The 21,857-nt window shown below is 37.9% G+C and overlaps 1 protein-coding gene across 1 annotated transcript in view; it reads left to right on the forward strand.

Annotated features, from left to right (window-relative positions):
- The window catches only part of FAM83B (family with sequence similarity 83 member B), a 54,434-nt gene extending 35,584 nt beyond the window's left edge, over nucleotides 1-18,850 (forward strand). Inside the window, exons 2-4 of the mRNA XM_081094801.1 lie at nucleotides 5,808-5,972; nucleotides 6,706-6,830; nucleotides 16,301-18,850. Coding sequence (XP_080950927.1) covers nucleotides 5,808-5,972; nucleotides 6,706-6,830; nucleotides 16,301-18,602 — 2,592 coding nt within the window. The 3' untranslated portion in view covers nucleotides 18,603-18,850. The remainder of the gene's footprint in view (nucleotides 1-5,807; nucleotides 5,973-6,705; nucleotides 6,831-16,300) is intronic.
- Nucleotides 18,851-21,857: the final 3,007 nt, after the last annotated feature.

The following is a 21,857-nucleotide window of genomic DNA, read 5'->3' on the forward strand; positions in this document are numbered from 1 at the left end:
TTCTCACAGTCCTGGAGCTCAAGATTGAGACACTGGCAGAGTTAGTGTCAGGTAGGGACCCCATTCCTGGTTCATAGGCAGCTGTCTTCCCACACTGGTGCAGGGGTAGAAGAGATGAGAGCTCTCTGGGGTCTCCCTTATAAGGGTACTAATCCTATTCATGAGGGCTCCACCCTCATGACCTAATCACTCCCCAAAGTTCCTACCTCCCAATAGGATCACATTGTGTTAGGATGTCAACCTATGAATTTTGAGAGAATACAAACATTTAGTTTGTAAAGTGCTATATGAGTGCTTTCAATCATATAATTCAATATATAATACAACCCTAATATTTAAATCGACCGAACGACAGAATGACCAGTTGCTATGATGCGCACTGACCACCAGGGGGCAGATTCTCAATACAGGAGCTGCCCCCTGGTGGTCAGTGCGCGCCCACAGGGGGAGTGTTGCTCAGCCAGAAGCCAGGTTCACAGCTGGCTAGTGCAGTGGTTGTGGCAGGAGCCTCTCCTGCCTCTGTTGCAGGCTGGCTGTATGGAGCAAGGGGTGCTGGACTGCGAGAGCCCTGGACTGCGAGAGGGATGTCTGACTGCCAGCTTAGGCCCGATCCCCCAGGGATCGGGCCTAAGCTGGCAGGCGGACGTCACCTAAGTGATCCCAGACTGTGAGAGAGCACAGGGCAGGCTGAGGAACCTCACCACCACCCAAAGCATGAATTTTGTACAGTGGGCCTCTAGTTCAAAATAAAAAATCTGGGAAATAATTTATGCAGTTTCCCTTCTGAGTTTTCAAACATAGGTATTGACTCTCCAAATGTATATTATAGACATAACAGAGCCCATTTCTCTTTATATGTCCTGTTCACTTTATTACAATACCCAGTTGTTGTTTTTACACTTTCACCAAGTCCTGTTTGGTGCGATTTTTACAAACTAAGTGCAGTGCGTACATTTTAATCCAATAGTTGGAGAATTGGAAATAAACACTGAATTTCAGAACTTGGTGCATGCAAGATCACCTCTGGTTTATTTAATACTAGAGGCCCGGTGCATGAATTCGTGCACAGGTGGAGTTCCCTCGGCCTGGCTGGCAGTTGGGGCCAATCAGGGCTGACTGGCCGGGGGAGGGACCATGGGAGGTTTGCTGGCACAGAAGGTTGGCTGTGGGAGCACAGTGACCACCAGGGGGCAGCTCCTGTGTTGAGCATCTGCCCCTGGTGTTCAGTATGCATCATAGCGACCAGTCAACCGGTCATTCATCAACTGGTTGTAACAGTCACTTGGGCTTTTATATATATAGATGTAATAGATGGCATTGAGACTCACATGCATTTTAGAGACTTCCCCAAAATTACTTAATGACAGACCAAATGAGTTGATATATCGATACAGCTACTAGTCTACACTGATAGATACTTAAATATCTGCAAAAATTAAAGTATTTATCATGTAAATCTGTAACTTACTAAATAAGAATCTAATGGGCATAATATTATATATGAAATTTCACACAAAATGGAAATCTTTACTTAGGCTGCAGAAGAGCGAAGAGCACTTATTCGTAATAACAGCCTCTCTTTTTTCTGAAATCCATTTAGCACATTGCTTTTGACAGGCTTTACAGACTCAGAAATATATGTTTCCTAAGGGATCATTTCCCTTGATTTCTATTACTCAATTCTTAAAGTTTTCTAGTTGTGTTGAATTTTCTTATAAATACAGTCATTATAGAGCTCCATTCATCCTTTTTCATTTAAACTCCTTATTAGCTTTTCTGCTGTGGGAAAAAGTAAATCCACCAGTATCTAGCAGGCAATTATCAAAAAAGTCCGAGTTCTTTTGAATGATGCTTAGTATTTTGAAGCAGAAAAGGTATAATATTCAATTTTTCAATTTTGAGGATGATAATGACCATTCTGTGACTACAGAACATTAACCCAAGGTACACTTACATTTTGTTAAGTAGGTCATATAGAAGCATATCACTAATGGCTTTCTATCCTAATAGCTTACAAAGGAATAAACAATACAGGGTTCTAAATTAAAATACTGTAGATAGTGAAGCATATTTCTCAGGAAATGCATGTATTCAATGTCAACATTGTGATGAACAGTTTCTATCAAAACTGTCATTAATTTTCAGTTCTTGTCATCTTTCCTATCACTGGTTTCTACCTCACATTGTTTTTAGTATTTTAGAGCATTTATAAATATGAACACTACAATGAAATGATAGAGGGGGGCTTTATAATACTTATCAGTCGAAATGACTCAATAGAATTTAGATATTTTTAATATGAATATTATGAGACACATTTTTCCAAGGTACTATTTTGACCAGATATTTCCATTTTTAGGATTTATATTGAAATCTAGATCAAATCTAAACACGTGCCACAGTTTAAAGATCCTTCATAAATCCTAACTAAACTTATTCCATATTCATAAGCATGAATTAGTATTTAACTTTAGGTTAGTTCAGTAAATGTATTAAAATATTACTGTCATTTTCAGTGCTATAGTGTTTTAGGTTGGATGGCTAAAAATAATCTTTATTCATTATTTAAGGTTTTCCATGAAACCCTGTTAGTTTCATTCTACCATGTACCACCCCTAACAATTCAGCAGTTTTTTTTCTGAATTATTATTACAGTAAATTACTTACCAAATGATTATGTAATTTTGTGACTGGCACTAAATTATGTCATGAATATGAACTTATTGTGAATTTATTGTCCATATTTATATTATTTTAATTCAGTGTGTCCTCTACTGTCACGGTAATTTAGGAAAATTTACTACTGTGAGAAAGATAAGTGAAAACCAACATCCTTGAGTGAGATTCTCCGAAACTACTGAAAAATGTGAAGTTTCACTCAAATCTTAAAAACAACTTGGAATCTCTAAAAATTTTTGTCTCATATTGCTGATAGACGAATTTATTTATTTACTTTTTCAACTTACAAAGCAAGAATAAAATAGGAATTAATGAAGAAGCAAGATAACTTAAATATTGTATAATGTCATGGTAGTTTGTTGAATACCATTTACTGTAACCAGCTTCTATACTGACTAATAAAATCTATTGATGTATCTTTTCAAAAACTGTTAATCCTAATCAGGTATAATTTCTTTTATTATATATAACCATTGTGATCATTTCTAAAGCACAGTGTGATTTTGATAACTGAGAATATATAATACCTTCAGATTAGGGTTGGCTTACCTTATTTCTAATTATTCCTTTCCAGGAATTTAATCCACTATTAAAAAGAAAGAAAAATCAACATTTCATTTTACCTCTCTTGGCACCACTGACATTTTCTGTAGACTTTATATTATTTTTTAACATCAAGTGATAGTACAGCGCACTAGAAGTCCTGATAAGCTACCAGACTCAATTGCCATCAGATAAGCTTGTCAAAGATGTGTAATCTAGTCTCCTGAATTCTGATCCAGTGTATTATCTGTCAGGCAAGAGAAACTGGCATTTGTTCTCCCTTTGCTGTGCTAGAATCATCCACTGGATGAGTGACTTCAATTACTTTTTGCAAACAAAAACCTTTATTTATCCTGGTACTGTATATTTGTTCCTTTCCAAAGTTTCCAGTAATTTGTTACATGAAACTATCTGGCAAATTAAAAATAAATTCCTTAGATATGCTAATAATGTCTTAAAGAATATCATGTTGTATAAGAATGTTTACTTATTTTAAAAATTCCTTTCTATCAAAATGACAATGAGGTACCATCTCACACCTGTCAAAATGGCTATCATCAACAGATCAACAAATGATAAGTGCTGGCGAGGATACGGAGAAAAAGGAACCTTCGTGCACTGCTGGTGGGAATGCAGACTGGTGCAGCCACTATGGAAGACAGTATGGAGTTTCCTCAAAAAACTAAAAATGGAACTCCCATTTGACCCAGTGGCCCCACTTCTAGGAATATATCCCAAGAAACTAGAAACACCAATCAGAAAGGATATATGCACCCATATGTTCATAGCAGCACAATTTACAATAGCTAATATTAGGAAACAGCCTAAGTGCCCATCAGCAGATGAATGGATTAAAAAACTGTTGTACAGCTACATAATAGAATACTATGCTGCTTTTAAAAGTCCTACCATTTGCAACAGTATGGGTGGAGCTAGAGAGCATTATGCTAAGCAAAATAGTCAGAGAAAGATAAATATCACATGATCTCACTCATTTGTGGAATATAATGAACAACACAAACTGATGAACAAAAAGAGATTCAGAGATAGAGAAGCATCAAACCTCAGAGGGAAGGTAGGGGAGGGTGAGGGTAAGGGGGAGAGATCAACCAAAGGACTTGTATGCATGCATATAAGCATAACCAATAGACACAGACACCAGAGGTGTGAGGGCATAAATGGGAGTGGAGTGTGGGGGCAGTGGGAGGATAAGGACACATATGTAATACCTTAATCAATAAAGAAAAAAAAAATTCCTTTCAAGTTAAAAAAAGAAATTGGTGCCAGACTACTCCACACATACACTTCTAAGAGTTATTTTGTAAAATCTATATATATAAAAGCTGAAACGACCAAATGACCGAACAATTGAATGACTGGTCGACCAGTTGCTATGAGGCGCACTGACCACCAGGGGAAGACACTCAATGGAGGAGCTGTCCCCTGGTGGTCAGTACAATCCCACAGTGGGAGCACCGCTCAGCTGACCAATAGGCGCCAGATGCTGGGCTCATGGCTGGCAAGCGCATCTGCAGTGGTGCAAGCCTCTCCTGCCTCCGTGGCAGCACTACCTTGCAGCGGTGGTGACAGGTGCAGCAGGGCCAGGATGAGCAGGAGCGGCCTAGCACCTGGCCCAGGCTCAGGCTCCTCCCCAATCACCTGTCACTTCTCACACTACTATATCCTTGGAGGGATGTCAGACTGCTGGTTTCAGCCCGATCCCCATCGGGGTCCTGGATTGTGAGAGGGTGCAGGTCAGGCTGAGGGACTCCACCAGTGCACGAATCCATGCACCTAGCCTCTAGTAAGTTTATAATATGGGCATTTTCTTTTCTTCATCTCAGTGCCTATGCATTGTCACACCACTTATCAATGCAGCGTAATCCCAGAGAGCAGTGTGGTGAAAGCCAGGGAATGCGGGTGAGGACAGGGTCTAGGTGGAGCTGGTCAAAGAGGGGGAAAATGGGGACATGTGTAATAGTATCAATAATAAAAAATAGTTGTGAATGTAATTTGAGAGTTTGTCACATATTTGATTAAAGAATATTCACAAGACATGAGTGATGTTGTTAACACTAGCATCTCCCTTCTTCTGGCACCTTATTCCATTTATAAATAAGAAAGGGTCATGAGAGGCCACTAGAATGATTGAAATTGTTCTACCTGGAGAAAATCTAATTCAAATATGTTTCACAGTTAGTTTAGAGAATGTCATCATCAACTTGTATAATTTATGCATGGTCCAATATTTCGTTTTAACGTCTTATTAGAGTAAATAAAATGATTTAATATACTATCCATGATTTTGCTCATCTTCTAACATATTTAGTGTATGCATCACATTATCCTGGCTGTTGTTGCCATGTGTCTATTCCCAGGTCATTCCATTTTCTCTAATTTCTTATTTATTTTTGTTTATTTTCAACAGACTCTTTTTATCCTTTACCTTCTATTTTAGAAAACACAAGTGCTTGTTTATACATGTATTTAATTTTCTATTTTATCCAATTTTTATTGAAAGCACCAATTTCTAGATATTTTCCTAGTGGGTATCTAACATTGTTTGCTATTCTTATTTTTAACAGGTCATTGCTTTAGTGATGGACATGTTTACAGATGTGGACATTTTCAAAGAAATAGTGGAGGCATCAACTCGAGGGGTATCTGTATACATTCTGCTCGATGAATCCAACTTTAATCATTTCCTAAATATGACTGAGAAGCAGGGTTGCCAAGTTCAACGTCTCAGGGTAAGAATTCCATGTTTTTTTCCTCGGGTACCATTTTGATTATTTTGTGTACTATTTTTTGTATCAGTCGAATTTAAGACATGTTAAGCTATATTACTCCAAAAGTAAAATAGAAAAAAATACATACATATATAATTTAAAGTAGAATTACGGTTGATCATTAAAGGGTCCCTTGTATTTTTTCGAATGTAACTGAAAGCACATATATTTATGACAAATGTATATGGTTCTTTTCTTGATAGTGAGGCACTTGAGCTTCTGAGTTTTTTTTTGCTACCAGTCATAATTAATGCTCCTGTTTTGCATATGCAACCTTGAAACTATTGACTCCAGGGATTCTTTCATGCAGCAGATGTTGCTTATCACAATCATTTGGCATAGTGATTTCAGTTCCATTTGACTTTTTAAAAGGCGGGTGCATTTTAATATTAGTTATTTGGACATTATGAATTTATAACTTGAAAGGATCTTGCAGTAGGAATCTTAAGTGATTTATGAAACCATTCCATATAAATGTAAAGTAGTATCTTAAATTATTCTTTTCCTAGTATATTTCTTTTTTGGGTGGTGTTTTAAAAGTTGCTTTTCACTATTTGTCGTTTGGTTATGTATTTAAAAATTATTTCAAGTACACTGTTTTTGATACTAAGGTTTTATATTAGCATATATTTTACTTTTCAAAATATTCCCTTTCTAGCCTTAATTTTTACATTATATTTACGTATAATTCTAGAATATTCGAGTGCGGACAGTAAAAGGCCAAGATTATCTTTCAAAAACAGGAGCCAAATTTCATGGAAAATTGGAACAGAAATTTTTATTAATTGACTGCCAGAAAGTTATGTATGGTTCTTACAGGTAAGATCATTGTGTTCATCTCTCACATTAATAATAATTTATAGAATTTGTTAGTTTCAAATTTTTTGTAATCTGCTTAGTTCTTTTTTAATTGTTATAATTCACATGTAACATTATATTAGTTTCAGGTATAATGATTTAATATTTGTATATAATGCTAAATGATCACCACAATAAGTGTAGTTAACATCCATCACCATACATAGTTACAGAAAAACTTTTTTATCTTTGTGATGAGGATAATCTTTCAAGATTACTTTCTTAGCAATTTTAAATATGCAATGTAGTGTTATTAACTACTAGAGGCCTGGTGCATGAATTTCTGCACAGGTGGGGTCCAGCTGGCCAGGCCTGATGGGGGCCAATCAGGCCAGGTTGGCAGGGGGGGTGGGGATGTGGGAGGTTGGCCACTGGCCCCACCCCCAATCAGGGTGGGGAGAGGCAATCAGGGACCTGATTGGGCCAGTTGGCCTCCACAGTGTGCATCATTACAACCGGTCGTTCTGTCCTTCTGGTCGCTTGGCTTTTATATATATAGATAGTCACCATACTGTACATTACATCCCCAGGACTTATTTAGTTTATAACTGGCAGTTTGTACATTTTGACACATGTACCCTTTTTACCCATCCCACACCTCCCTGCCTCTGGCAACCACCAATCTGTGTTCTGTATCTATAAACTATTTTTTTTGGAGGGGGAATAGGGGTTTTACATATAAGTGAGATCATATTGTATTTGTCTATCTCCGTATGATTTATTTCACTTGGCATAATGACCTCAAGTCCATTCATGTTGTTGCAAATGGCAAGATTTCATTCTTTTCTATGGTTGAATAGTTTTCTGTTGTCTATATGTACCACATCTTTTTTATCCATGCATCTGTGGAGGGACATTTAAATTGCTTCTATATCTTGCCTATCCTATATAATAAAAGCCCATCAACTGGACAGCAGAACAATCAGAACGAGTGGTCAACCAGTCGCTATGGTGCACACTGACCACCAGGAGGCAGACGCTCAATACTGGACCTGCCCCCTGGGGTTGAGCAGCTGCACTCTGCAGCAGGAGCAGCCGCTCAAAGAGTGGGTCCACAGCAGCTCGACTGACTGGGATGAGTGGCTGCTTCTGCTGCAGCAGCTCAGCTGACTGGGATGAGTGGCGCTTTCTCAGTGGGCCGATCCCTGCAGGCCATGCTCCCTACCAGTGCATGAATCCCGTGCACTGGGCCTCAAGTTGTAAATATAGCCAATGCAGTGAACATGGGCATGCAGATACCTTTTTTGAGTTAGTGTTTTTGTTTTCTAAAGATAAATATTCAGAAGTGGAATTCCTGGGCTGTATGGTAATTGTGTTTTTAATTTTTTTGAGGAGCCTCTATACTGTTTTCCACAGTGGCTGCATCTATTTATATTCCCATCAACAGTGCACAACACTTATCTCTTATCTTTTTAATAGCCTAGTTTGTGTTTAACTGCATTGTTATCAATCATTTACAGAAACTATTAGTTTCCAATGTTAATGTAATCTAGTTATTTCTTAAAAATAAAAAATAGCCGAAACCGGTTTGGCTCAGTGGATAGAGCGTCGGCCTGTGGACTGAGAGGTCCCAGGTTCGATTCTGGTCAAGGGCATGTACCTGGGTTGTGAGCATATCCCCAGTAGGAGATGTGCAGGAGGCAGCTGATCGATGATTCTCTCTCATCGATGTTTCTAACTCTCTATTTCTCTCCCTTCCTCTCTGTAAAAAATCAATAAAATATATAAAAAAATAAAATAAAAAATAAAAGCAGTCTTGGAGACTTGGGTTTCAGTTCTGACTATACCTCTAAACAACATTAAGACATTGGGAAAATCCCATAACTTCCTTTGGCTTCAAGTTTTTCATCCCCAAAATGAGGGGGTTATCTCATATCTCAGATTCTCTATGGTTCTACAATACTAAATGTGTTTTTGTTCCTTATGAAAACAGTACATAGTGTGGACTTAATAATAATTGTTCATAAAAATGGAAGGCGCGGCTCAGTGGTTGAACTTCAACCCATGGACCAGGAGGTCATGGTTCGATTCCCAGTCATGCTATATGCCCAGGTTGTGGGCTCGATCTCCAGTGTGGAGTGTGCTGGACTGAAGAATCTGTTGAACAGATTTTTCTTATTTCATCACTATTGAGAAGCTGGTAATTATCATGTAGTCACTAATATTACCAAAAAGTACTTTAAGAGTCTGGCTGTCATAGTAGACACTAGACAGGTGACTCGGATTCTACTCTCTGGCATCTTTAGAGGCTTCCACTGGTGGTATATCTACTCTGTTCCAGCTTAGTTCGCTTATATATTTCAACCCCATCCTTACAACTTATCTGTAAGGCTGTTGTTTTCATCTGCATTTTATAAAGGATGAAATTGAAATTCCAGGGGTTTCAGTGACGTGTCTAAAACCCCACAGCTAAGGACCACAGGCAGTCCAGGACTGGCAGCACAGTCCAGATTCCACTGGCTCTACAGTATGAGTGCTGCCCGAATATTCTCTGATAAATTTCAGGCATCGGTCCTTACTGGGATACACAGCGAGGCTGTATTAACAGGCAGAGGAAAGCACCAGCAAGCATGTATTCACTGCCAGGTCATCAGGGCAGAGTGGACTCCTTACTAAAGACTGTGGCAGGAAGCCAGGAGACCTGTGGATGTAAGCAGGACAGTGTGAGAGGAAGCCTTAGGAACTTAAAAAGTCCACAAGAATGAGGCAACAAGTTAAAGTGGAAGGCTGTGGGCAAGTTCCTTAATGTGGTTGCGTTTGAACTTGCTCCTCTGTAAAGAGGATAATCATAGAACTACCTCATGCCGTTGTCATGAGAATTAGAGTTAATGCATCCAAAACCTCTAATGTTAACTATTATTTTAGGCCTTTAAAAAAACTGTTATCTGCCAACTTTCCTTCCTAGGGGATCTTTTTTGGAAAATGTAGTTTGGAGTTCTAAAGGAAAATGTGTGGAGAGCAGAAATTACAACCAGTGCTTAAAATTAATGAGTCCTTTTAAAAACTCATTATATGTGTATGTATTTGTTCAGATCTACCTGGTTTTAATTGAAATTTTAATTAAAATTGGGAGTTCACTTGACTTATAGAATGGTGTTTATTAGTTAATCTCATAATAATGAATGCTTTACATTTTTATTATTTAACTTGACTTTTAAGATGATCTTTCAACAATCAATTCACCTGAACTTTGTTTTGCTACACCATTTGGTGTTAATAGGTGCTATATGTTGAGATGACTATAACTGAGCTACTTTATTTTTTAAAAATAGTTCTTTATTGTTGAAAGTATTACACATGTCCCCCTTTTTCCTTCATTGACGCCCTCTAGCCCGCCCCCACCCCCCTGCCCCAGGCCTTCAGCTAGCTGAGCTAGTTTGGAGGTGATGTTGGGAAAAACAAACAACAGCAACAAAACTTTGATCTTTCTATCTATATCATAAGCCAGAGGCAGAATTAAAATCATCATTTATGGAAGTGGATATGGAATGCCTAGGACCACAGATTATACAAATTCATCAAAACCCTTATCTAACAACTCTATCTCTTTATGATATTATGTTACTTTTAAATATATTTCTTTAAAAAAATTAATGGTTGTCAGCCCTTGTCACTTTTTGGGTTTTTTTCTGACTAGTTATCATGAAACTTTCCTACTGTTAACAGGATCTGGTGGAACAGATATGAACCAGTCTTCACAGAAACTGATCAAAATTTTTAGTTCCTTTTGGTTAAAACCATCCTTTGTCTCTTACATTCTGTAATTGTCACTGTTTTTCTCATAGGCAAACTCAAAATGCCTTCTTTATTTCAAAATTCTTTGCCATAAAATGTCTCCATATTTTATTTTATTTTTATACAATATTTGCCTTTTTTTATTTTAAAAATGTTTTTATTGATTTCAAAGAGAGGAAGAGCGAGATAGAAACATCAGTGATGAGAGCGAATCATCGATTAAATGCGTCCTGCTGCGTGCTCCCTACTAGGGATGGAGCCCCACAACCTGGGCATGTGCCCTGACCAGGAATCAAACTGTGTGACCTCCTGGTTCATTGGCCGATGCTCAACCACTGAGCCACACCAGCTGGGCAGTCTTCATATTTTAAACTCCCAGCATTTTTAGACAGGTCTGGTGTCTGTACTAACCACAGTCACACATTGTGTGACAGCTCCCTCACCATGGTGATGGTTTTATTAGGAAAACATAAGTGTTTTGCCATATCATGATCCTACCATTAATGAGATAAAACACTTACATACTTTTTATCAATGTGTGTAAATAATTTTTTTAAAAAAAAACAAACATATTTTATTGATTTTTTACAGAGAGGAAGGGAGAGAGATAGAGAGTTAGAAACATCGATCAACTGCCTCCTGCACATCTCCCACTGGGGATGTGCCCGCAACCCAGGTACATGCCCTTGACCGGAATCGAACCCGGAACCTTCCAGTCCGCAAGCCGACGCTCTATCCACTGAGCCAAACCGGTTTTGGCAGAAATTTTTTAATTGGATATGCTCATTTGAAATTATATGAAAATCTGGAAGGTATTTAGTATTACCCACAAAATTGACTGAGAGACTTTGATAAGCTCTTTGTAAATCTTATGATCTTTCTAAAAGTTTCATTAAAGTGAAGTAAGTTTCACTGAAGTTATTGGCTCCAAGATGCCATCTTTGATCAGACTTGCCAATCATCATATTTAGAAATCCATGCCACAACCTGTCACTATTTTCACTCCATGGACTTCACTTATTACCCCCAATCAGGAACTCAGAGTTCTTGAACCACTTTTTGTAAAAAATATGTTTTTATTGGTTTTAGAGAGAGAGGAAGGGAGAGGAAGAGATAGAAAAACATCGATCGTCTGCGTCCTACACACCCCTGCGCTGGGGGATGAGCCCGCAACCAGGGCATGTGCCCTGACCTGGAATCTCACCGTGACCCCCTGGTTCATAGGTCAGCACTCAACCACCAAGCCATGCCAGTTGGGCAATTATTTAATTATTTTAGCTAGTTCTCCTGATATGTATTTCATTCTCTTAAATAATGTGATTATACTGCTATTTCTAGATTTATCAATTTTATTTTATTATTATGTTTTAATCCTCACCCGAGGACATGCTTGGAGAGAGAAGGAGGGGAGAAAGAGAGAAAAGGAAAGGGAGAGAAAGAGAAACATCCATCAGTTGCCTTCCTTATGTGACCCACAGGGAATAGAACCCACAACCCAGGTATGTCCCTGACCAGGAATTGAACCAGCAACCTTTTGATGCACAGGACAATTCTCAAGTAACTGAGCCACCCTGGCCAGGACAAACTGATCACTTTTAGATATGATCTTTTGACTTTATATTAGGGCAATTGAAGAGTTGTATTTTGTACCCACTCATATCCACTTGCCCTCCTGATTCCCATTCACCCTATACCGTTTATCATAATTTTTGGTTAAATAAGTAGTCTGGGTTTACATTATTGAAATTGTGTCAGAATGTATTATTGATAAGTGATGAAGTGATTTATGATATATTTTCTCCATAACAATGTGAACAATGACCATTTTGTTTTGGTTTTATTCATTGTCTTTGTATTCTATTAGTTGTTTTTTGTTTTTTTTCCAGTTGACTATAGAATTCTTAGCACAAACTTTTCCAGATGCTCAATTACTACCAATAATCTGTGATGTCCAGTCTGGATTAACAGGTCTTAAATGAGCACAGCTGGGGTCCTGGTATTTTCTATATTCCTAGGTAGTTTGAGCTAGTTTTTAAAATCCTACTTTTAATCCCATTCTTAACTTGTTTTTGTTTCCAGTCATGGGTTTTCTCTCAAATTTGCTCAAGAACATTTTCTATCAGCATAGGAATTTTTTAAGTCCAAAAATTCATAATTCCAGATGATTTATGTTTTAACTGGCGATGAACTCTAACTTAAATCATTTTTTTCCTCTGAATTTGGAAGGCATTGCCTTGCATTCAAAATTGCTATTTAAGAAGCCTCAAACAATTATACTTCAAATTCTCTTCATGTAACTTTATATATTTTTTTTTCTTGGAGTGTCTAGGATTTCTCTCTCTTTTTTAATTTATTGATTTTAAGAGAGAGATTAGAAAGGGGGAGAGAGAGAAAAAAAAAAGAAACATTGATGTTCCACATATTTATGCATTTATTAGTTGATTTTTGTATTTGCCCTGGCAGGAGATCGAACCCATAAACTTAATATTTCAGAACCCTCTAACCAACCGAGCTACCCAGCCAGGGCCTAGGATTTCCCTTTTATTCCATGCTATTCTCAAATTTATTAAGATGTTTCTAGATATAGGCCTTTTTTCCTTTTGTTGTTCTGGGCAATCCAAATAGTTGTGTCTTCAGATTCTGAGAAGTTTTCTCATTTATTCTTTGACAGTGTCTTCTCCTCAGTTATCTTTATTGTCTGTCTCTGGAATTCTTAACTAGATTTCTGTTCCCATTGTATTTCCCCCCCTGTAATTTTCCATCTAGTAGTGGGGGCATTATTACTAACGGAGGGATTTCCTCCTGCTTAATATCTATCTTTTTGAATGTTGCTGTCAAATATTTTGAATATCTGCTACTTGAAATATTTTCCTAACATCCTATGTGTGTTTTATATACTTATTTCTCTCTTTATTTCTTTGAAAATATTGTGTGCATGTGTGTGTGCATGTGTGCGCATATTTATTCTTATTTGTGCATTTTCTCTGTTTCCTCCAAGTACCTTTTTTTGTGTTTGTTCGGTTTGGTTTCTATATTTCATCTAAGCTTTTAAGCATTATAAGCTATCTTCTAAACTTTATTCTAATGTCTGCCTATCTTTTGCACTGTCCTTATATTTAAGAATAAGGGACTATAGAACAGTGATGGCGAACCTTTTGAGCTCGGCGTGTCAGCATTTTGAAAAACCCTAACTTAACTCTGGTGCCGTGTCACATATAGAAATTTTTTGATATTTGCAACCATAGTAAAACAAAGACATATTTTTGATATTTATTTTATATATTTAAATGCCATTTAACAAAGAAAAATCAACCACAAAAATGAGTTCGCGTGTCACCTCTGACACACGTGTCATAGGTTCGCCATCACTGCATAGAACTTAGTGGAAATTGTGTGGGAAATGGTTATCAATAGGTGAATTCACAGAACAGTGATTGGCTGGGGTCCTGGGATTTTTACAGGAAGTTACCTAAATGTCAGTATATCTTTTATCTCTGGGAGTGTTCAGTGTTTCCAGAGAATAATCTCTACATTAAATGTCTCCAATTGAATATCTTTCCATTACCTGAAATTATATTTCAATAGTATTTTCTGATTTACCAAATCCTAGAACGTTTTCCAACTGCCACACATTCATTAGTACCATTATCTTCTCAGATTCCGAAGCTCCACACCTGCAGGTAATTCTTTTATATCCTATGCACAGCCTTTTTATGACCTGCAGATATTCTTATTCTTTCTTGTTACTGGCTCACCATTTTTACTCATTCCAATTTCTGCTCTGGCTTAGTCTCTTATCACCTCATTGCAACGACTTTACTCTTCATAGTGAATACAATCCCTCATCTTTCAAGTCTATACAACAATTAGTTAAAGAAAAAAAAATCATTCTTCAAACATCTCTTTTTATTATAATTGGTTCAAACCTGGGAACAGATTCCACAATCCAACTCTGCTTTGCTTTCAAGGTTCATCCATCTCTTATATAGCTTCTTTTCTTCAGGTAAACATAATTTGTTTTCTGTGTCCAATCAATACATGACCATTATTACTTCCTTTTTCTATTTGTTTTCTTCCACACAAATTGTCCTCCCACAGCTTTTGTGTGTGAACTTCAGAGTTGTCTAGTTTCTGTCAAAATATTGCTAAACTTCCGCTTTCTCCAGGAATTCTTCTTGCATTTGATAGCTGACTATTCATTCCTTTACTTGCTGTTTCTAACACACTTCAGTGTTAGATTGAAATTTCAGTTGGATTGAAATTTCTTCAGTTGGATTGAAATTTCTTTAATGATTCAGTTTTGCACCATTTCTTTTAAGTCAGCCTGATGGCCAACACAATAATAAAAGCCGGGGCTGCAAGGGAAGCCTGGGTTTCGGGTGCCTGCTGGAAGCTGGAGGGAAGCCTGGGTCCTTGGTGCCTACCAGCGGCCAGAGGGAAGCCTGGGTCCCGGGTGCCAGATGGAAGCCGGTGCCAGCAGCTGTGGGAAGGAAGGCCTATTCTTGCATGAATTTCGTGCATCAGGCCTCTAGCATGTAAATAAAGAACACGTAGTAAATGTTGTACTCATACCATCATTCAATAAGTATTCTAGATAACATTAAGCATATCAGAATAATTAAGATGCACACTACTGTTTATAGTATTTAATTTATTTTAAATTATTACTCTGCACATTCTTTTAATAATTTAATCTGCCTTCGTTATTGTCCCCCCTTTATAAACACCAAAGTCCTTTATTGAGGAGAGTGTCTCTATAGTTTTTCCTTTGTATTAACCCTATTGCATCATGTAATTATTTGATACATAACATATTAGTGCTTTCCTTTCCAGCTCAGTGACTCTGCATGTTAATTATTTAGATTTTCAAATGTCAGATTTAACATTTTACATGAAGTTTCAAGGTAACTGTTTGCTCTAAACTCTAAAAAAGAGATCGGAAGTTCCACAAAATACTATAAAGTAGTCACAAATTTATTTTCCTAGAAATTGTACCTGTATTAGAGGATCTGAATTGGCATTCTGACTGGCATGGTTTGTGAGGATTAAATTTATCAATCCTGAGGACACTGAGTGCACTGTCTAATAACTGAGGCTACTACCCACAAACCCTCTCTCAGTTTACAACCCCCCGCATCCTATTTGCATAGGCCCATTGGGCATTATAACATGTTCAAAGTATAAAGAATTGTAGCGATTATGCTGTTCTTGTCCTCATTTTGGATAAGAGTAGACTGAAGCTCCAGCTCATGGGACTAGAGAGATCAGCAGAAACCAGTTCTCTCAAATTTTCCTGTGGCACTAGCTTGCCTTGACCTTGCCCGGACACTATCTATGAAATATAATATCTTTTTTTATTCTATAAAAATCTTAGGCAGAGATCCAAAATTCATAGCAGACTTTTCTTTGGACTTCTGGTAAACAGTATAAAGCATTGTGGGTGGATTCAAACCCAGAACTTGAGTTGATTTATTACTTAAAATATGAATATGAGAGTGGGGCGGCTTATGTATTACAAGCATGTAATGATTGGAGATGTTCTAAATTATGGTAGTCAAGGAAAACAAACAAAAAATACTCTTTTGTTGGCATTAAACCACACATGTTTCTTAGAAGAGCTATATATATATATTGTCATTAATCTTTTAACTCAGTCAATGTAAAATGTTCTAATTTTGACTTTTTTTTTTTTCCAGCTACATGTGGTCATTTGAAAAAGCTCACCTCAGCATGGTTCAGGTCATCACAGGACAACTGGTTGAGTCCTTTGATGAAGAATTCAGGACACTCTATGCCAGGTCCTGTGTCCCCAGTCAGTTCGCCCAGGAAGAATCAGCCAGGGTGAAGCACAGCAAAGCTCTGTGGGAGAACGGCACTTACCAGCGCTCACTCTCGTCATTGGCCTCTGTTTCCAGCCAAAGAAACTTTCTTGCTAGACAAGACCAAATCCATAACCTAGATGCTAGTTACTTCAAAAACAGAGGGATATACGCTCGGAATGAACATGACAAATATAGCATGAGGAATCCTGGATACAAACCTCATTTTGTTCCCAACTTTAATGGTCCAAATGCAATCCGTCAGTATCAGCCCAGTCAGAATGAAAATTGGAAGAGGCACAGTTATGCCGGGGAACAGCCAGAAACAGCGTCATACCTGTTGCTGAACAGGACCGTGAATCGAACCATCAATCCTCCTGGTAACTGGAAAAAGCCTTCAGATAGTCTGAGTGTGGCATCCTCGTCCCGGGGAGGCTATGCGAGCCACCAGGTCACCCCTGCCCAGAGTTTTGGCAATTGGCTTGCCCAGAGGAAAACAACGCATCTTGCAGAGAGGAATTCAAATGTGCGGAGGTCTTTCAATGGGACAGATAATCATGTTCGCTTTTTGCAACAACGAATGCCAACCCTTGAAAATACCACAAAGTCATTCCTGCGTAACTGGAGGATCGAATCCTACTTAAATGATCATTCAGAAGCTGCACCTGATTCTAATGGATCTGCGCTTGGTGACCGGTTCGAGAACTATGGCAGCTCTGAGAACTTGAAAGCCAGTGCCCTGTATACACATCCGCGGCTTCGCCCCTCTTTAGTGTTTAAACCAACTTTACCTGAGCAGCAAGAAGTTAATAGTTGTACAACTGGCTCTTCAAATTCAACTATCATTGGTTCCCAGGGAAGTGAAACACCCCAGGAGGTCCCAGATACCCCTACAAGTGTAGAGCAGTTGACAGATGAACCCTTGCCAGAATCCATCCCCAAGCTACCATTGCAGGCAGAGTCGCCAAAAATGCACACCTTGCAGACTCCCGAAAACCACTCAGCGGTCTTAAACCAAACTACAGATGGCCATCCAGAGTCAAACAACTATTTATACACAAACTTGTGTGTAAATAAGCAGACAGAAAACATAAAGAGTCAACAACAAAACGAGAATCTGCTTAAAAGGCGAAGTTTCCCATTCTTTGACCACTCAAAAGTCAATTTAGACCATGGAAATAATAAGCATTATGTTTATAGTACACTTACCAGGAATCGAATTAGACAGCCTGTAAAACCCAAAGAGGATTTGCTGAAAAGTTCTAAAAGCATGCACAATGTGACCAACAGTGTGGAAGAGGAGGAGGAGGTGATCCAGGGAGACCCTCCGAGTGGCGCAGCTACCAAGTCCATTTCCATCGCTGCTTTGCTTGATGTGAATAAAGAGGAATCTAACAAAGACCTCACTTCAAAGAAAGAAGTTAAGGGTTCCCCAAGCTTTTTGAAAAAGGGATCTCAGAAGTTAAGGTCATTACTTAGCCTTAGCCCAGAAAAGAAAGAAAATTTATCCAAAAATAAAACATCTCCCTTTTATAGAATGTGTAGTAGTTCTGACACTTTGGCTTCTGAGGCTGAAGAAAATCAAAACCCCAAAAAGTCAGAACCGAAAGTTGAGTCGTCTCCTAGAAGAAAGCGTGGTTCCTCATCAAACTCTCAAGGCAGCATCCACAAGAGTAAGGAGGATATAACAGTGAGCTCCTCTCAGGGGAGAAATTCTCCACCCGATGAAAGTAATGAAATAATGCCTTCTCCAAGTCCAGTTGAAAACAAGTTCTTAGAAAGGCCAGGGGATGCCTCTGCCCCAAGATTTAACACAGAACAGATCCAATACCGAGATTCGAAGGAGATTAATAGAGTTGTTGTTCCTGTAAGAAAACCAGCTCCTCCTGTAAGGTCACAGCCCAGTGAGCTTCTAAGAACTCAGTCAACTGACCGGCGCATTTACAGTCGTTTTGAGCCATTTTGTAAGATTGAGAATTCTATTCAGCCAACAAGCAGCATGTCAAATAGCAGTATACACCGCCCAGAAATAAAATCCACAACTGTGGGCAATAGCTATGGTCGGTCCAGTCCAAGGCTTGCTTACAACACTAATGTTTACCACACATATCAGCCAAATGAAAACAAGTTTCGAGGATTTATGCAAAAGTTTGGAAACTTCATAAACAAAAATAAATGAAGTATTGTAATTGCAAGTAGATATTAAAATACACAATGAATGTGGCTATGATTATTTGTCCAAAGAACATTGTGTACAGTTTTTGTAAATGCCAATAGATTTCTGTGAGGCAGGATTTGGGGTATGATGTATATTTTTACCAACATACTATGTACAGTAAAGTTATTGTTTATGATGAAGTTAGTTGTCCTTAATTATGCCACCAATGGAATGTCTCTATAAACACGTAATTTTTAAATGGTAATGGTAAAAAAAAAAAAGTAATTGTTTTCTTCAGAATGAAGATCTTCTTAAGTCTTAACTAGAAGCTTTAGTGGAGAGATGGTGCATGGGTTTTAACCATTTATTGCAAAGTCATTCCTTTTACAAAAGGATCCTAATACTCTCAGTGGCCCATGTCTTTGTGGGGTTTTCATAACTTCAGATTATGAGAAAATAAGACAAAGCCTTTTTTGTTTTAATTGCCTTTAAATTGCACAGGATAACTTGTTATATTTTATTAATGTTGTATTACTTTTTCTGTGGGGCATATACCACTGGTGGGTAGCACAATAATATTTAAACTTTATAGATCAGCATATTTTTTATGTTGCCTGAGGGTGTTTGCAAAGTTTCAGCCTCAGGTAGTACAAGTACATCTTAGGAATGTGTCTTCCTTCCAGGATGTGCTTCTTCCCACCCTTTCCAGGGAGCCTGGACTTCACTTATCCATCAGCTGCTGAGCTTTTACAGTCATTTCTTCTTTCAAACGAAGAGCAAGGCAGCAGGAATTGAAGAGCCTGATGTGCCCCTCCCCTTTATATACTTTAAAATAAACTTTTAGAAACATAAATTTCTACATAAATGTATATCTTAAGAGGATGACAGTACTTAAGTGTCTTGCTTGCAGAAGCCTTTGCCCTTTTTTTATGCTGTGCCAAACACTGGGTGACTTGGCAGTGTTTTCATAGGAATGCTGTGATGAATACAGAACGTGGTACCTGGTCTGTTCTTTCATGACCTTTGGACCTGCTTGAAGGTGTAAAGATTTCCTGTGTCAAACTCTCAAGGCAGCATCCACAAGAGTAAGGAAGATGTAACAGTTAGCGCCTCTCAGGGGATGGGGCTGGATAGGGCAATATTTTATTGTTTTAAAAATTCAAGATTCAGACACATATTAATATATGTTATGAGATAATGAAAATAATGGCATTAAAATATCTATGCCATTTAAATAACTTTCCTCAGTATTTTCAAACCATGATAAGAAATACAATGGGAGAAGTAATGACAGTCAGGAAAAGAAAACATTTACTGAGTGCTTACTTAGACCAGGTCTTGAGCCTGAACCTAAAGTCACCACAACAACATTTTGTGGGTTAGCATTACCCTCTTTATTTATAGTTGATGACTAAGGTGATAATTGAGACATTGCAGTACAAAGAGATAATGCCCCAAGTCACATAATTAATAAGTAATGGTACTAAAGTGTTTATAACATACTGTCTCATCACATTACCTCCAAAATATGTTCAACTTCTGCCTCACCCAAACTGTTAGGGATTAAATGAGAAAAATGTTTATATTTCCTGACTCAAGAGCAATCAATCAAAAAGGATTTAGTTGAATGCCACCAGACAACAGGGCACATGGGGCTAAAAATAGTCATAGTAGTTGAGATTAAGGAATTAAATTGAGATTGACGTATGAATGTAACCCAGCAGGCCAGTTTTAATTGCTGGGTAGTCATTTTGATCCCTTTCCAGTTGACCTGTGACAATGAGAGGAAGGGAAGAGGAACCATTGGCGAGCCTCAACCGGCTTCTGTACTAGAGAAAGAAGCCCATAGGGTAGGAAGCTAGGCAGGGAATGGAACTCAGGGTTAGTTAAATACATGATCTAGTTGTATATATCATGGTGGGCAGCTTAGACTTTTGCACAGCAGATTTATTCGCTGACTTTTTTTTTTTCCTTTGGTTGTTTTCCTTCTCTATTTTTTTCCTTCAGAAATATCTATGTGTCAGAATCAGGCTGATCTATAAAGTTTAAATATTATTGTGCTACCCACCAGTGGTATATGCCCCACAGAAAAAGTAATACAACATACAACTAGATCATGTATTTAACTAACCCTGAGTTCCATTCCCTGCCTAGCTTCCTACCCTAATGGGCTTCTTTGTCTAGTACAGAAGCAGGTTGAGGAACCCTGGGAAATACCTTCTTTTTGCAAGTAAGAAAACTAAGCCTCAAAGAGTTACATAATTTGCCAAGAGTTACACAGCTCTTAATTGGTAGAACGGGTTTAAACACAAAAGCTTATATTTTTAATACTATACTACACCATACCCTACCGGCTTCTTATTCCTCTCTGCTTGAGGAACCTCCTCTGAAAGGAGTTCCTGTCTTTTGTTCTCTTTACAAATTGCAAAACTATAACAGTAACTATACAGCAATAGCATTTTATAAACACAAATTCAGAATATAATATTCAGTTTAACATCATTCACAAAAGCGGATTTTGAAACTCTCATTATAACTTAAGGAATTCCCAAGTACTACAACATAGGATTTTATTATTTTGGTAAAGTAAATGTAATAGAAAGTTTTGCACATTTTGTCATAAATTAATAGCATAAAAATAAAACTTGGAGGCGGAAGAGCCATTTTCACAAAAAAGACAGCCAAGTATATTTATAAAAAATGAATTAAAACTGAAATATGTATTTCCTTGTAATCAGAAGAGGAATTCAGCTGCAATAAAGCTGTTTCTAATTGTTAGTGGGTTAATTTTTAGAGTCAACTAGAAGTTGTATGCTCTTCAGAAATTTAAAAACGTTAGCAGAGAGTAAAAGAGATTTGTAAATTTGCTCTTAGAAAGATTGACTTCTGTAATTCTGGACCCACAGTTAACCAAACCAGATTGACTTTAATATCTGACCCATTCTAAGTTACTATTAGATGGGGCATGTTTCAGAGATAAGGGGGTAGTTTGCTAATTGTCTTTAGGCCACTCTGAAATGGCAAATCCTGAAAATTTCGAGCAAGGTAATTTTAAAGCTGAAATCACAAAAAGACTAGATCATGTTTAATTACAAGCAAGAGCTGGTTGCCTTTCTGTGCAGCCGCTGCCATCGCTTCTGGAAGCAGTTTTTACACAGTGTCTGAGTTCTCCTCTCCCTAGTGACACTGTGAGCACAGGATGCTTCATTTCATCCACTCGTGGCGGGCAGCTTAGACTTTTGCACAGCAGATTTATTCTCTGACTTTTTTTTCCCC

Source organism: Myotis nattereri (genome assembly GCF_964212035.1).
Source record: "Myotis nattereri genome assembly, chromosome: 6".
Lineage (NCBI taxonomy): Eukaryota > Metazoa > Chordata > Mammalia > Chiroptera > Vespertilionidae > Myotis > Myotis nattereri.